The 17,900-nt window shown below is 33.3% G+C and overlaps 2 protein-coding genes across 2 annotated transcripts; one reads left to right on the top strand and one right to left on the bottom strand.

Moving 5' to 3' along the window:
* Positions 1-3,827: 3,827 nt before the first annotated feature.
* On the bottom strand, positions 3,828-8,129 carry LOC145594941 (putative dolichyl pyrophosphate Man9GlcNAc2 alpha-1,3-glucosyltransferase). The gene is made up of 7 exons (XM_081651292.1): positions 8,028-8,129; positions 6,869-7,369; positions 6,578-6,761; positions 6,352-6,459; positions 5,455-5,616; positions 4,650-4,902; positions 3,828-4,551 (listed from the first exon to the last, which is right to left on the bottom strand). The coding sequence occupies exons 2-7, from the start codon at positions 7,264-7,266 to the stop codon at positions 4,106-4,108; spliced, it is 1,551 nt and encodes a 516-aa protein (XP_081507418.1). The 5' UTR covers positions 7,267-7,369; positions 8,028-8,129; the 3' UTR covers positions 3,828-4,105.
* Positions 8,130-11,452: 3,323 nt separating this feature from the next.
* On the top strand, positions 11,453-17,083 carry LOC145595222 (ubiquitin receptor RAD23d-like). The gene is made up of 12 exons (XM_081651601.1): positions 11,453-11,610; positions 12,458-12,619; positions 13,360-13,410; positions 14,010-14,080; positions 14,218-14,286; positions 14,390-14,567; positions 14,973-15,167; positions 15,275-15,340; positions 15,426-15,473; positions 15,568-15,674; positions 15,754-15,832; positions 16,700-17,083. Exons 1-12 carry the CDS (start codon positions 11,545-11,547, stop codon positions 16,835-16,837), a joined length of 1,230 nt encoding a protein of 409 aa, XP_081507727.1. The 5' UTR covers positions 11,453-11,544; the 3' UTR covers positions 16,838-17,083.
* Positions 17,084-17,900: the final 817 nt, after the last annotated feature.

Genomic DNA, 17,900 nt, shown 5'->3' with positions numbered 1-17,900 from the left:
AAATAAATAAATAAAAGTACAATTTGCACTCTCATCATAAGACTACACAGATAAATTTATATTTCTGCCACAAAGTACTTCGTATTAATTTCTTTTCACATAACAAAATAATTGAAGGTGATTTTCATTTTACTTCTTTATTGTTTTTCAAAAAAAATAAAAATGTAAACCTATGTTGACCACTGAGTAGTTGAGTATATATATGAATATGACCCCTCAAATATTCAAGTGACATGTACAAATTAACAAATTAGGCACAACCAAAATGTCATCTTGGCACCTTGCTTAAGAATTGATAGACAATACTTTGTTTATGATTGTTGTTTCATTTGAGAGTATAAATATAACTATTCCGAAAACAAATTAAGTTTCGGCTAATTATGATTTAATAATTGAAGGTGATACTTTACGTTCATTTGGATTCCTTTACTACAAGTTCATTACAATTATAATGTGAGGATGGAAAAAATCATCAAAAATAAAGGTGATTAATTTTTTAATTTATTTTTTCACTAATGCATAACAATTCAATAATTCAATTAACAATTGCATAACATATAGTTGAACATTTTTACAATCACCGAAACAATGACAATTAGAAAAACTCATTTAAGAATTGATGTACATGTTTGTACTTTAAGTTGGATAACATTGCAAATAATAATGAACTACAAGGTCGGCATAAGACACCACTTTAAATATGTGCCAATACACGAAGTTCACTTCACTTCCTCGTGTCGATGGGAGCACCTTACAATGCTCTTGAATACATGTAATAATCCGTATATGTCCACCTAATCTCCTACTCATAATTTGTGGATCAACTATTAGTTTTGTTTTCAAATTTAACTTTTAATATGGAGTAAATTAATATGGCAGAATTCTTTACTTTTCCTCTAGAAATTTCATTGAGCTTAACATCAAATTTCTATTGGTCCATTTGTTTTCAAAATTTTCTAATTGGTTCCTATTTTGTTCAAAATATTTATTGGTCCACTTGTACATGCCAATAAATGTGAATAACAAACCAATGCTTTTTTTTTTTTTTCTTTTTTCTGCTGTAGTGTACTCAAATCAAATACCTCAGTTTGGTAGGAGGAGTATTTATTTAAACTTTTAATCACACTCAAAATCAGGTACTAAATTGATTGAATTCACTTTAATTCAGTGGTCCAACAATACTAATTATAACACGTCAACGCTTGTAGTTTTAATGCCTTTTCACATTTATTTTTTTATTGTTCATGATAAAAGTTTCAACTATAATAATGCTATATATACAAGTTTTTACAAAAAAAAACAAAATAAGAAAATTAACTTTAATTGGTTACTTGTCACTCGGTCGTTGAATCTTCAAACCGTTGGGTGTTGGATCATGAGAGATGGCTGGTAAAATCCACCAAAATCTATAATTATATAATGTTCAAAATAGAATAATGATAAGAGGATTATGGAGGTTTGTCCCTCCATCTCCCCGAGAAGTGACCTGGGTCCAATCCTCACCTCCCACCCCCTCTTAAATAAATAAAACTTTGTAAGTTGTATAGTTATGGACCTGTAGAGGCGTAGAGCTACATAGTGTAATGACTAAATTGTCTAAAATTTTATTTAAATTTTCGTTCTTTATTTAGCTGAAGGAGAATGTCTTTCTTTTTTGGATATTTAAAAAAAAAAAATACGGAGTAGAAATCATCACACATTGTATAAGTTAGTAGAAAGAAACATTATATTACCAAATTTACATGTTGGAGTGAAGTTTCATTAGAGGAATTTATTGGTTCTATATTTCCCCATCAAATTATTAGTATTTTTTTATCACTCCGTATCATTTAGATATATGTTACTCGTACTTGATAATTTTAAATATCAATACACTATTCGGATCTTACATGACGAGCTCAAAATAATTAAAAACTTTTTAAAATGAAAAAATGAGTTTTTTTTTTCTTTCGGTGTTGAAAGAGTCTTATAGACTAATGATGTGTAATTGATTTGATTTCGGGTTTTAAGCATTGGTATACTACGCCTAAAAGTTTGATCAACTAAACTAATTGACATTTTTTTGTGCGTAGATGTATTGTGCTAAACTAATTGACTTTCACATGAAGTAATTAATGTTAAACACTTAGGAAATACGAAATATTCATGAATATAAAGTAAAGTGTCAATTTCAATGACTTTTATCAGTATTTTATACGTGGTAAAAGGGGTATAAGGGTCTGTTCTCTTACGTTGAAATTCAGTTCAGTTCAGTTCAGCTGAGTTCAGCTGAGTTCAGTTCAGTTCAATCAATGAGAACAGGCCCTAAGTCGTATAATTATACACTATACAAGTTGGGTACAGTCTATGAACAATGAGATTCTATAGAATTGGGCTACTTGTACATTGCTGCTATTTTTTGGACAATACAAGTATACAACTACAACTCAGGCCCAAGCTGCCCAACCCTATACAATCACAAGTCATCCGGATATATATATTTAAAAAAAAAAAAAACATTTATCTTTCTTTATAAATGTGATGCATCATCTGCATTTGCAGGAATACATTCTAGTCGTATTTTAATAAAGAAGTTCATCTTGAAACTTGAAAGGCTCAGCTTTTGTGGACTCCTTTCACATAAACAGATAATTTTATACCAAGACTTGAAGTTAAAACACACTTGAAGTTAAAAGTCTTGCTCACAACCTCCAACTTATTCAACTACAACTCTACAAGTAGTTTTCACCATTATATTAGTACTACTCCTATCTTTTATCATATCAATCTATAAAGTTATACGTCTTAAGATAAGGATAAAAAATAAATCGTAATCAACCCACACGGTAAACAATTACATTGTACTCCACAGTAATCATTTTCCGAACATACAATAAAAAAAAAAATCAATCTCATACGGAGTACTATGTAAATAGATACAATAATCCGAACATTGTCCACGACAATAAATAGTTACGGAGTACTTGTATATCATTAAAACCATGTTCCAGAAAATTTCATAAGGAGTAATTCACAGCTAGTTTTTGCATAAATTGAATGTGCAAGGTGTTGTCACTATACATTTAAAGTTTTGCCCCTTTTGACGGAAGAATGTAATGGGATGAATGGATGAGACGAATGCATTGAATTTGGTAAGGACGCAGGTTTTTGACTTCCATTCTTCATCGTTCCTTCTACGTATCATTTTTATGTCATTTAATAAACAGGGTACACATTCTTTCTTTATGAGTTATTGTGCACTTGTCTAGGACGGATAGGAGTTACCAGTTGCAAACATCTAGTTGGTCCACAACTTACAATGAGGACACGAGGTAGCCGGGCATAGCTAGTTGTCGACATATACTAGTTTAGTTTGTTAAAATCTTAAAGATGAGGTTCGGATTGCTCTTTGTAGCTCCTAAGTCAGTAGCCCACTAGTCCCTATTCCTTATCTACTAGAGGTAGAGTGAGGCTATCCTAACTTTTATCAATCAAAGCTCCTCGGTTTGAGGTTTTACCATTACATCTATGACAAGTCGAAAATAGATCTTCTTCCTCTCAACCAGTTTGAGTTTTACTCACTCATCTTCAAAAACAACTTGCTTCAAGCAAATACATAAACATCTTCATTACTACACCTACCAAACCGGCTGTAGTCTGTAGCTTTATCACGGGATCATTGTGATTGCAAGTGTACACTAATTATACTCTTACTGAACTGAGAATCAATTATACTTCAAGGGCATAACCGCATAAATACCTTCAATTGTCACAATACTTCGAAGTATAGCTAAAGGAAGCAAATAGTCATAATGCGACCAAGCAATTGTCACTAAGAGAAGTTGGCAAGCATAGTAAGGTTAATTCTCCTTGGATGTTTGTGAAATAGAGACGTTTATAAATATACATGGAATAGAAATTTCATGCAAGATGATAAGCCTAACACTGTCAATAAATTGACTAGAACTAAAGAAACAAGGTCAGGGTATGTCTGTACAAAGAAATCAAAAAGCCTGATGCTCCAAATCCGAAATTTCTGTAACGCTTAAACTTATATTCATCAACAATATATCATTAAAACGACATGTTTACATGTCATATTAGAAACAATCGATCATAAACGGGATCAGCGAAGTTTCTTATCATTTTCTAATGAAGTAGGCTGTTTATGCAGCAGCCATTGCTTCGTATTGGTATAAAGTGCGAGCCAAACAAACTGAGAGAAGCAAACAGACATAATTATAGCTTCAAATAGGAAAGGATACCTTTCTGGCGGATTCATAACCATGTAAACTACGTGGAGCACGAAAGAGCAAAAAACTAGAAGGCTCATGACTAATGATTTGAAGGTGAAAAATGATCTGATTTTCCCTGAGTCTTTCTTCCTGGGAGCATAAAAGAGGAGGTAGAAGAGAGAGAAGAGTGCGATGTATGCCAAAACAAGCCGGTCACGACATAGGAGTGGAAACATTGAGAATAACCCAAAATGAGTTAACCATCTGAAAACCAAAGGTTCTTCAAGAGCCAAAAGACTTGCTGGCAGAAGAGGCAGTAAAATTGACTTCTCATGGACTGCAGAATTATATAGCCACAAATATAAGATGTTCAGCAATAATAAGTGCTAAAATCATCAAATATGGTCAATAAGAATAAAGTGAATTAAAGCTTACCTTGAAATGAAAACAAGTAAAATGAGAAGGAACTATTAAGTAAGGCATAGAGGAATCCTTTGTTACTTGGATCCTTTATCTGCTGAACCATTGAAGGCAAACAAGTTGACACAGTGGCTACAAGGCTAATAAGCCTCAAGGACTGGTTATCAAAAAGTTTCTTCCACTTAATTAGAATTGATGTAGTGCACCAAAAGTTGGCAACATAATCCTCATAAATTCCCCTTTCAAAGGGAGCAAGACGGGCCAGAACCTGCACATTTTAAAAATTTAATAAGAAGACTGCGGTTCATTGATTCAGAGGTACAGTCAATTCTCCACACAATGTTATAAAATGTTTGTCATCAAGAACCCAATTCGCAACAAAAAAGTTTTGTTATCTTATGTTTCATTTTAGAGGTTTCTTCCAAAGGGAAAACAAGGAAAAATTTCATCATGGGTTTCAAGGAGAGAGGATAGTATCCAATCAAATGTAAGCCAGAGTCAAACCACTCTTCAAAAAATTACAATTCTTAACCTAATAAAATAAGTGGAAACTCCAAGAAACTTATATACTCTGCATACGACAGGGCAATTAGAAACAAATCATAAGATAATAATGTGTATCAGCACTTTAAATTGAACAGTTAAGCAAAAGCATGATGCTTCCACCGCATGTAACACAATTTAATGAACAGAAAAGTTTACAAGTGAAAAGAAGAGATCACTGTGCATGCATCCATAGTTATGAGCAATTATAAACAGCGATATATACCATCTAACTTGTACTTAGCTGAAGGGAATGACAAGGTTTACTGTTTCATACTTCTAAAAAAGCTTCTTTTGAATGCAGATATGGCCACCAGACTACAGCAAATGTTCCAATGACAACCAAGGCCAGTTTTGACACTTCAAGGAAAGGATTGCGACGCCTTAAGCATCTACCAAGGAGATGGCTGAAAAATGCTGGAGCAAAATATGCACTCATCTGTCAGAAAACAATGAATTAAACAACTTCAAAACACAAGAAAAGACAGATGTAACACAAGTCAATTTAATTTTAAGGCAGAGACCTTAACATGTTCTTGCCTATGCCAAACAGGGGTTGAATGCAATGGTTCATTCTTAATTATGCAAAGAAAATTTGAATTTTTTCTCTGCACTTTGTATCTCCTATAATACATGAAGTCGTCAACTGATTCATATTTTAAAGAGCACGTTACTTCTTCTTAAGAAGAATGGCGGCCCAATTTCTTCTTTATTCTGAGTACAAATGAACTAAACTCAAGGGAAATAGGTCGCTCACAACAAACATGTAAGACAAAAGGATAACCAGCATCCCTGTTGATTACTTTTTGGCTTTACAAGCAATGCATAAACTCAAGTCATCACTCAAAAGTACTTCAAAAATGCATTAATGATTAGATTTTGGGGCAAATCAATCAAAGGATCTGGATAGTTTTGCATGCAGTGGCCGAAATTGCATCCAAAAAGAAAATATAGTTGTTTGGGAAAATAGCAAGTGGGGAAAATTTTGAGCCATGACATAAATTCATAATATTGAGGTCTCAAACATTAGACCAACGTTTGCTTGTAATTCTAATTCCTTGAAGAACAAATCACTTTATATTAAACAGAAAAAAGGTTGGACAGGTTTCGCCGGGGCCAACCAAGTTTAGGCCCTGCTCACATGCGGTGACTGAACTAAGGGATAAGGAAGCACCTGCTTATGGCTCAATGAAAGAGTGAACAAAGCACAAGCTACCAGCTCTCTACTGGAGATAATAGCCGCAACAGCACCAATAGCGAGACCCAAGCTGATACAGTTGAACTGGAAAATAACAAAAAGTTGATGAGTCAAAACAAACTGAAAAATTAACATAAATTTGATGAGTCAATTCTTATTAACATTCAGTATCAAAAACATGACAGGTAAAGGGGAGATGAACCTGGAAATGGCCATGGTCTATAACAATAAGACATGGATTCAGTAAAATCATTGCCACAAGCCAAGCTACATCACTCTGATGCCTACGAGGGCGGCTAGCGCTATATGATAGAGCAAAGTAAAATACGGCAGGAAGGAACACCAATATGTCAGAAGATAAGACTGTCCATCTCATCAGCAGCTTTCTACATAAAATGGAGAAACAATCAGTTCAAAAGGCAACTTCCAGTCTTCCACTGTAGGATCCTCAGAGAGCTGTGTAATACTGAGGAATCTGCCAGAAACAACTCACCCAAGATAAGACTCGTGACCACGAGAAGTGAAAAGGGAAACAGAATCAGGGAGGAATGACTTCAAGAAGATGCCGTGAACATAGCTCTGATAGGCAGTCAGTGGAGGGTAGTCGAGGCCCCAGTAGCTCAAGTCATTGGCAGTGCTATTGTGATACCATTCCTTAACAGGAAGATTAGTAGTAATCTCCATCCAATGCCTCTGGGCTTCAAAATCGCCAAATTTTGGGGGATTTCCAGCACCAGAGTAAGGATGAAGTGAAACAACTATCCTAACTAACAATGCAAATAGGGAGATGCACAAGAATGAGGCTCCCAAACCTTTATTAAGTAACCACCACCATGGATTTTCATCATTTTGATCAATAATAATGACCTTTCTTTCCTTTTTGTTTCCCATCTCGCACTGCCTAGCTCACCGTCTCCTTTCAATCTTACCAGAGGACAAAACACCGGATTTTCACATCATCTCGGCAAACCCATCATGGTTTTCCAAGCAAGGCCTAGAAGTACAAAGATTCAATGTGTTGAAACATAGTATTCCCAGAGGAAAATAAATACAACATACGAAACTCAAACCAACACAACTGGAGCTAAATAATTAATCTAATCCATTAAAAAAAAGAGTGAAAAAGACATAGAAATATCAGCAGTCATTCATTCCTATTAGTATGAAATGCTATTATATGGGATATTGTTGCAATTATCAATCTATATCAATAGTCTAATATCAATAGTATAATGCCTTTTTTTTTTTTTTTTTTTTTGAGAGAATATAATGCCAATTTTTGCACAACATTATTGAGACAACACAATAAATGTAGTAATCAATATCCAATAACAGGACAAAATGACCAACATTTCAAAATCCAAGTCTTTGTGTTTTTTGGACCATCAAATGGCATTTCTCTTCAATTAGATTTTGACAAATTTGATGAAACATATAACATTAGTATCATTATTATTTGAAATTAAAAGCATAACAATCAGGTATTATTAAGTAACAATCGCAAATTCACAATTCCACAACATTTAAGTAACAAGCTGCATCAATAATCAATCCAACATAGAAGAACCCTAAATTGGATAAAACTGACGATTAATAACACTATATTGGGAAATTAATTGACATTTGATGAATTTAAAAAAAGGAGATCTTACTTCAGAAGCTGCTTCAATGGAGGAGAGAAAGCTGAGAGGCTGATTCAACTTTCAACAGCACGCTAGATTCAACCAACAAAATGTTGTTTTGTATAATTTCTGTTATTGGGAGTTGGGAAGAGAATGTCGACTAATCGAGTGTAGTTGGCGGAGGGGTATTTTGGGGTTTTGAAGGGTTGTGTCGCAAAATATAAAAATGCTTGTTTAATTTACGATGATAAAAATACTGTAAATTCCTTCAAAAAAAATAAATACAGTACTGTAAATAAATTTGAGTGTATAAAAATTAAAATATCTAGTCTAATCTAATCTAATACATATAACTATTCAAAAAAAAAATCTAATACATATAAAGGGGAGTTTTTTATATATATAAAGGGGAGTTTTTTATATATATATAAAGGGGAATTTTTTTCAGAGTTTTTAGAGAGGCACGTAGGATTTAATTTTCTTAGAGCGCCACGTAGGACTATAAATTTTTGTTGTAGCCAATCAAATAAGAGATTATTAATTTCTATTATAATTAAATAATTAAAATGCCACATAAGTAAAATTGGCGAATGAAATTTTTAAGTTTTATTAAATATTATATATTATATTTTGAAATTAGGAATTTAAATTTTAGCATATTAATAAATAAATAAAAAATTAAAAAAAATCGTGCATCGCACGGGCTAAAGTATAAACGAAGAAATTCGAAATTTGTGAGCATTAACCTTTCTAAAAAGTAAAAATCATGAAAAATAGACAATCAAGCCTCTCTACTCTCTCCATTCAAGAAAAAAAAAAAGACATCTCTACTCTCTAGTCGGTAAAAAAATACTTCGTATGTGAATGTTAAATTTTGATATTATGGACCAAACAATTTTATGAAAATCTTTAAAATTTACTAAGGAAAGTAATTTTTATAGGAATGCAACTTGCTATAAAAATAAGAGTAAGGGCCTGTTCTCTTACGTTGAAATTCAGTTCAGTTCAGCTGAGTTCAGTTCAGTTCAGTTCAGCTCAATTCAGTTCAGTTCAGTTTAGTTCAGTTCAGTTCAGCTCCTAATTTCCTTCTCTTATAAAATATTCATTTCATTTCAGTTCAGTTCAGCTCAGTTCAATTCTATTCAGTTCAGTTGAGTTCAGTTCAGTTTAGTCAATGAGAACAGGCCCTAAATGTTCATTTTTGAAAAGGGTAAGAACAAAATTAAAGGTAAAAAATTTCATTAGGTATTAAGGGTATGTTCTCTTCATCTTAATTTCATTTCAGTTCCTAATTCCTTCTCTCATAAACAATTTATTTTATTTCAGTTCAACTCAGTTCAGTAAATCAGAACAGGTTCTAAGTTTCATGTGATGTAAACCTAACAAATCAAAAGAGAGTTGAATTTTCATATCAACCAAACAACCTTTTAAATGTTGAGTTTGGTAGCAGTATAACTTTGATTAAGGAATCTAATGTCTATTCCCTATTTTTAATAATCACAATCAATGTGTTTGTGCAATTTTATGAATGAGTTTAAACATTTTAACTAAAAAACTAGTAGAAAAGCAAGATTAGAAGCTGCAGTAGTATTGAGTTAATGTGCAAATGTACTATATGGCGTTCAACTTTGTCCATGCTACACTAAGATATAAGCTTTCAAATTTTGTTATCATTTGTTGTAGTATCCATAAAATTTGAATATCTTGAACACTATGTTTGAGCATATATTCATAAGATTTGCAAATCGAGGATTGTAATCGAGTGTGCGGAAGGCCATTGTAAGTTGAGCAAACAAGCCCGAGCTTTTCATTGTATGGTGAAACCAGATGACCATGATTTTCCCTTTCATGGACACTTTTGAATAGTATATGAAAATGAAATTACAATGTAAGTGGAGTTTTTAGGAAATACTTCGTACAAGCAAAACTTTTGTGTACACCTAATTTACAATAATACTATAGTATTGTTTAAATAGTTTTAAGATATTGTAAGTTTTAGTCAATTTGACATCACTTTTAACCTAATATAATTTTAATGTATATAGAAAATGAGAAATTTTATAAGGGTAATATAGTTATTTCACACACTAATATTCTAATTTTACTAATTTAAAGAGTATGATAGGAAGTACGAGTAACTATTTATATAAAAGAATTTTTTTGTATATAATTCAGACAAATATTAATCATCAATATTTTTTTTTTTTTTTTTTTTTTTTTTTTTTTTTTTGAAATCCAAAATATTAGTCATTTTAGAACAATTTAAGAATGGATGTAGGGTATTTATTGTACTCGTACACCTTTTATTTTTTAATGTAAAAAACATCAAATTAGCACTCCTTTTCACCCCTTAATAAAATGCCGTATTTGATTTATGTGCACAATTTTCAAAAAACAACATTAAGGGTCTGTTCACATTTACCGATCTGAACTGAACTAATTGGAGCTGAACTGAACTAAGCTGAGCTGAAATGAATATTTTATGAGAGAAGGAATTAGGAGCTGAACTGATTGGAGCTGAGCTGAACTGAACTGAACTAAGCTGAAAAATGAATATTTTATGAAAGAAAGAAATTAGGAGCTGAACTGAACTGAACTGATTGGAGCTGAACTGAACTATTCTGAACTAAGCTGAATATTTTATGAGAGAAGAAAATTAGGAGATGAACTAAACTGAACTCAAATTAAGTAAATGTGAAAAGGCCCTAAGTATTAAAATCTTAAATCACTTACTAGTATTTCCTTATATTTTGTTGAGATCTCAGTTATTGTAGCTAAAAAAAAACATACTCCATCTGTTCCTTATTAATAGTTCCTTTTGGCCAAATTTTAGTCCTAAAATGTTCACCCCATTTGTTTTTTCCAACAACAATTATTATTAATTTTTTACTAAAATTTTCTTCAATTTGCAACCATATTTGTGCAAATTTAAATTTTCCATATAAATTTTATATTTCCATGTACTTTTATTACTTTATTTCTCTATTTTTTTTGCATACCCAACGTAAATTTACCTTTTCAATATAAAATTGGAATTGAGCACCATGCAAAATTTTAATTTATGCCATGAATGAGACCCATGAAATTTGAGAGCTTGTTATACACACTCGGGTGCACTGTACACCCATGTGTATTTTGTTCTCATTTTGATAATTGTTTTTTAATTTAATCATCATCAATGAAAAGCAAACACTAAGCTTAAGTTAGTTAGGTGTATGATACATTTGGATGTATATAACAAATTGTAATGAAATTTATCTTCCCTCTCTCTTAAATTTTACGATCTATATATAAATTTTTTTTTTTTTTTTAAAAAAAACATAGAAGAATCCTACTGCGCAAGGCAAGTATATCACCTAATCACTAATATTTGACATCACCGCCTATAAATATAATCAATTTAATTAATTTAGAGAGAGAATATCTTTTCTTTTTTTATTTTTTTCTCTATAATAAAAAGGCGTTTCCTACTCTCTCTCTTCTTCTTTCCCTTTCTCTCTCCTCCGGCGACGACGACGACGACGGAAGGGTTCTCCTTCATCGAAAGATGAAAATCTTCGTCAAGACTCTTAAGGGCACTAACTTCGAGATCGAAGCTAATTCCGATGATTCTGTAAATCCCCTTTCTTTGATTTTTGTTGTTTTAATTATTCATTGATTTCGTACTCAAAAAACCCTACTCAATTTTTTTTTTTGCGAATTTATTTGGTTTAGATCTAATTTAGGGTTTTCGTTTTTGAATTTGGTGTTTTGTATCGTTAATTAGTGTTCGAATTCGTCAATTCAAGGGTTTCTTGTTGTTGGGAGAATTAGGTTTTATTGAATTGCGTGTTTGCTTTTGTTTGGGTTTTTGATTGATTTGATTAGGGTTTATATGTTTGTTGAATTAAGTGGAGTAATCAAATAGTTTGTTATGATGGATTTTTGCGATTGTGAGTGTGAGATAGAAGGTAGGGTTCAAGTGTGGTGGTAGAAAAGGGTTGTTTTGATTTGTGGCTGCATGTCTTATGGTTGGAGTGTTAGAATTTAACTAATGTCGTCGACTGCGAATCAGTCAATTACCACTACTAGTGGTCTTAGCGGGTTGTTTGGTAGCTTGTCAATGTAGCCGTGGATGTTTACCGTGATGAACAGTAGTTTGAGTAAGTTCTTGTGATATAATTCAGTATGATTAGATTACATTTTCGTCTGAGGAAGTCGATAGGATGGTTTCGTTCTGGCGTCTTTCTTGATGTTTTTGAGCCGTTATTGGCTTATTGCATTAGGATAGCTGGTTTTCTATTAATGTGTTTTACGCTTTTGATGTAAAGATCTAATTTAATTGTTATGCTTTAGGATTTCTGTTTGTCCTTTGGTATGGTGAATGGATAGCTATACTATTATTCTTGTCTTTGAATTAAATATGATGCCCATTTTATTTGTGTTTCTGCTGGGTCTTGACAAACAATTTCGTTGTTTAGGTTGCAAATGTAAAGCAAAGCATCGAGAAAGCGCAAGGTGCAGATGTCTATCCTGCTACCTCACAAATGCTCATCCATCAGGGAAAAGTTCTTAAAGATGAAACAACTTTGGGAGAAAATGGAGTTGCTGATAAAAGTTTCCTTGTTATCATGTTAAGTAAGGTAGGCTCTTCACATTGTTGGTATAAATTCATGTTGAAAACTTGAAACCGTCTTGATTATTGCTATTTTTTGTATGATCACAATTCACAAACATGTTAGAAAATTTTGTTGAATTATAATGATTCTTCACCCTATAGTCTTACCTTAGGTTTAGGGGCCTTGTTGATGTTACGTGAGTGGCAGTGTTTGTTGTTTTATGAAGACCCCTTACTAAAATTTCTACTTTTTTTTTTTTTTTTTTTTTTTTTTTTTTAATTATGGTTGCTGGAGATTTGTGGTCTATTCTGTCAGTGCATTGCTAACTGCAGTACCTTTTGTGTCATTAAAGTATTTCTTTTTTTTTTTTTTTTTTTATTTTGAACATCCCTTAACAGTCCAATTCAATGTGTTGTTAGTATAATTTTTATTTATATTTATTTTTAGTTAATAATTGTATGAAAATAATTTCTTGTGGCATCACTGCTAGGTGGCATGTGAGAGATTTAAACATTAAGATTGGTAGTTTTGATTATTATGATAGACACTTGCTCAAACCGGTCAATTGTTAATCCGTCCATTATAATTATCAGCATGTATGGGTAATTTCCAACGTCATTAGCAGAAGAGATTTAATTCTTTTTAAAAATAGGTATTAACTTAAATTTGGGACATCCCAAAATTCCTCATGCTAACTGTGATGTCTGTATGATTTAGCTTGAATTTTAATGTTTATTCTTTTATGTATATATTATTAACTGCAGAAGCCAGCTGCAGCTGGAGCTTCTTCCGTGTCCGCAGCACCTGCTACTCAGGTTAGCCTGGAAATTATATAAAGTGGTGTGATGACATAGCGAACATTATATTATTATTATTTTTATTATTTTATTATTTTTTTTTTCTGAATCTGAACTGTAATATGATACTTACTTGTGGTTTAGTGACATGTTGTCAAGGAAACTTCTATGTTATTTTTTATTAAGTATCAAGTAAATCTCACCCATGTTTCTGCATTAAAGCATAAATGGGGCCTAAATATATTAAAATGATCTTGCTTTGATGGCTATAGTTGTCGCAGTGATTGGATTTTTTCCTGGATGGTTTGATTCTGTAATTGGCTGCTGAATGTTGTTCCTCTTTGGAAAAGTGAACAATTTGAGATGTAAAGGGGGTTGTCTAGGGAGATTTAAAGATTCAGATTTTAGACTTGTAGCTATATTATGGTGTTCTTGGTGATGTGTAGTAATGTTATTATTGTCATTATTTTGAACTTGCATGCTTCTTGTCTTATCCTTCTACTTGATGTGGTGTAGGTGAAGCTACCTTGCTTTTAGCTTTTGTGATATGCTTTCTGGTATTTTGATTTTTTGTAGTTCAATGCTTGTCCTATGATATAACAAGTGCATATTTGTAGGCTCAGCCTCAGAGCACAACAGCCCCTACACCTGCAGCTGCTGTGCCCGCACCAGTTGCACCTCAAGCTCAGTAAGTTCCTGAAGTATTTTCCTTTTGATTTCCAGGCTTTGGTGTACCAATTATTATTTTTATACAATACTGGAAGCTGCTAGGCTTGCATGATACACTGCCTTTGATACCTTGCTTATGCTATTTTGTTATGTTAGGACCCAGACAGCTACAGAACCTGCTGCTGCTGCTGCTGCAGCTGTCGTGACTGCTGCAGCTGCTGCTTCGTGAGTTTTAACTCTTTCTTAGACCTTTTCAGCATTTTTTTCATCAAAATCACTAATTTGTGGGATTTTATTTATAAATACTCACTTAAATACTTGCATGCAGAGGAGATGCTAATGTCTATGGCCAGGCTGCGTCTAATTTAGTTGCAGGAACCAATTTGGAGAGCACCATTCAGCAAATTCTTGACATGGGTGGAGGAAGTTGGGACAGGGATACTGTTGTTCGTGCTCTACGCGCTGCTTATAACAACCCAGAGAGGGCTGTCGAATATTTGTACTCTGTATGTCTATATACTACTGATTCTTCTTTGATGTCCCCCCTTCCACTTTAATTCATAAACGGGCATACATTGTGCTTTCTTTACTTTAAAATTCTTGCAAATATCTTATGGTTCAGTATTATGTTTGCAAATCCATTTTGTTGCTTCATTTGACTTCAGTAGTGCCTCTTATTTGGTTCTTTTGATAAAGAATCTTCTGCTTTTGTATTGTGCCATGAATTGGATTATGATTCTTTTACTGTAGTTGGTTTTTTTTTTTTTTTTTTTTTTTTTGATTAATTCTTTATACATCTACAGGAAAGCTGTCTTTCCCAACTGATGCAGCATGATTTGCTGTCATTTTAATGGTTACTATACTATCTCCTTGATTCTTGCTGATATAGAATCTTGGTTTGTCATTTTCAGGGAATTCCTGAGCAAGCTGAAGTTGCTCCAGTGGCCAGAACTCCTGCGGCTACTACTGGTGGGCAGGCTGCAAATCCTCTTGCTCCAGCTGGGAATCCTCTTGCTCAGGTTGGGAACCCTCTTGGCCAGGCTCCTCAAGCAGCTGTACCAGCAAGTGGTGGTCCTAATGCAAGTCCACTAGATCTCTTTCCACAGGTATGCCATCGATGTATCATATGCATTACTTCTTAAATACAAGTATTACTAAAACTGTTTGGTCTATAATAATCCTCTATTATCATTTCTTATTGTTTTTCACCTAGGGTGTTCCCAGTGTGGGTTCAAATGCTGGCGCTGGCTCATTAGATTTTCTCCGTAATAGTCATCAGGTAATAGCCAATATCTGTTAAAATATTTTCTGAATTGTGTAATTCCTTGATCCTGAATCATTATGTTTTTTTTTTTTTTTTTTAGTTTCAAGCGTTGCGAGCCATGGTGCAAGCCAATCCCCAGATTTTGCAGGTGTGCTCTAGTTTTCAGTTTGTAACGTGTTCTTAAAAAATATGAATTTATTTTGCAAGGTCTAATATTTTTTTTTTTTTTTTACCATGTTCAGCCCATGCTTCAAGAACTGGGGAAGCAGAATCCACAACTGATGCGGCTAATTCAAGAACACCAGTCTGATTTCCTTCGCCTGATTAATGAACCGGTTGAAGGGGATGGGTATTTATGGATCTTTACTCTTTTTTTTTTCATTCCGAAAATCTTATGGATCCTGACTCTTTTTATATGTTTGGAGCAGGAACCTTCTCTCGCAGTTAGCCTCTTCAATGCCACCGACTGTGTCTGTGACACCAGAGGAACGTGAAGCCATTGAACGCGTAAGTTTTTTATTTTTATTTTTATTATTGTAAAAACATGTCATAAATAGAATTGAAGAGGTTTATGCTTCATTTTATGTGTCAGTGAATATTAGGATGGGTCTTAAATTTGGCACAAGTGTTTTTGGAATAATTTTGGGGCTTATGTGGATTAAGCAGTTAAAAGATGGAAAAAGTAAAAATGCTCACTTGCTACTACCTGCTTGTTTTTAATTCATTTTACATCTCATGAAAACCAACTTATGAAGATCAGAAAGCTGGTAAACTATAATGCTCAACCTTTTTCATGATGTCGGTAGAAGTAACATTTTTGGAAGATCAGAAAGCTGGTAAACTATAATGCTCAACCTTTTTCATGATGTCGGTAGAAGTAACATTTTTGTGTCTCTTATGTTAATAGAAAGTATGATAATTATAAATAGGTTATGTGCACCATCTGTTATGAACTTATGACCTTTAGGAAAAGATTTGGATATTGTGGTACATGGCTTTTTTGGAAACAGAATCACAGAAAGTGAATTGTTTCTGGTCTGCGACTATTGTTGTACTTTGTTTATTGAACCTCTTATCATTTGTGTATTGTTTTGGGCTATACTTGTCATCACGAGACACATGTGCCTTATTCAAATCACATGCAGATTTCATTTTCCTCACCCTTCCTAGCCCTCTCTCTCCTCTCTTGTTGCTGAAGAACGTTTATACTGTTTAATGAGATATGTGATAAAAAGTGCACATTTGATTCTTTTACTGGTTTCTGTTTACCTTTAATCAGAAGGAAGTTTACATAGGCCAGGGTTAATAGTTTTCAATGATTTTAGTATTCTATGCTCTGACTCTGCTTATTTACAACTTTTTTGGGTGTTGCAGCTTGAAGGTATGGGCTTTAGACGGGCCACCGTCCTACAAGTCTACTTTGCTTGCAACAAGAATGAGGAGCTGGCTGCAAACTATCTCCTAGACCACATGGACGAGTTTGAAAATGAGGATGATGAAGGCCTTTCCTGAGTTTAAATGGTTGTGTTGATTCTCATCGTTCGGCATACTCGTTTACTGCGTGCCAATAGAAGATTTGCGTTTATAATTGTCGGGCGCGTGAGACGGTTATTTGGATTAGTTGCAAACCTGGGATATATCAAATCGGCTAGATGTTAATCTGTTCAGTTTTATGTACCATTTAAACCTTTGATTTGCCTTATCTCATAAAATATAGCTTAAGCTAATTGAAGAGTTTTCTTTTCTGTTGCTTTTCCATCATCACTAACTTTGGTTCTCATGTTTGTTTCCCTACTATGGTAGTTCGTAAAATCATACTTGGCTAGCTGGCTTAATCTCGTCGATCCCGACTGGCACTGCCTATGGAATAGGTGCCATTTCCACAGGGCAATAAACAGCTTGGAGAACAATTGTGGGGATTTAGGCGGGTTTCTAGAGCATATAGACGGATAGATCCACTTTGAATACGATTCTCTTAAGCCATTATTTGAGCAGATTCACTTTCTTGGTAACAAGGAACCTTTGCCTTTTTCCCCTAACTTTAGTGAAGAATTCTGCCAAACCTAATTATTCGATTCGTAAACAGCAACACTACTGGCTTGATAAATTTAGTTTCTTTTAAAAGATATTTTCGTAAATCATTTAATCTTTAAAGGATGGAGGGAGTAGTTGATTAGACTTTCATAAATCATGCATAACGACTAACGACCATGTTATCGAGTCATCTCATGGGTAGGGGTCAAGTCTTATATTTGCTACTTACAATATCAAGTTTAATAAATCCTTATTAAGTTATTAGTGTTCTGGAACCATTATTAAAATGGAAATTTGTTCATTCCACTTCAGTTTTGTGCATTAATAGACCAAGTACACAAATAATTTCCATTCTATTACAAAGACGACTAATAATGGTTGAATCATTCTCATATATTATTTCTCATTATTCAATCTTTAAAATTCTTCCTTTTTGTGATCCAATTTTAAATAACTACTATAAAGCATTCTACTCATAAAATATGACAACTCTTGACCTCTAAAGTTTGCATATGTGACTATTATTTTCAGGTAAAAGGAC

The sequence above is a fragment of the Chenopodium album genome, chromosome 19 (assembly GCF_948465745.1).
Source record: "Chenopodium album chromosome 19, dcCheAlbu1.1, whole genome shotgun sequence".
NCBI lineage: Eukaryota > Viridiplantae > Streptophyta > Magnoliopsida > Caryophyllales > Amaranthaceae > Chenopodium > Chenopodium album.
The sequence above is the reverse complement of the archived record's forward strand: the minus strand, read 5'-3'. Positions and strand labels throughout refer to the sequence as shown.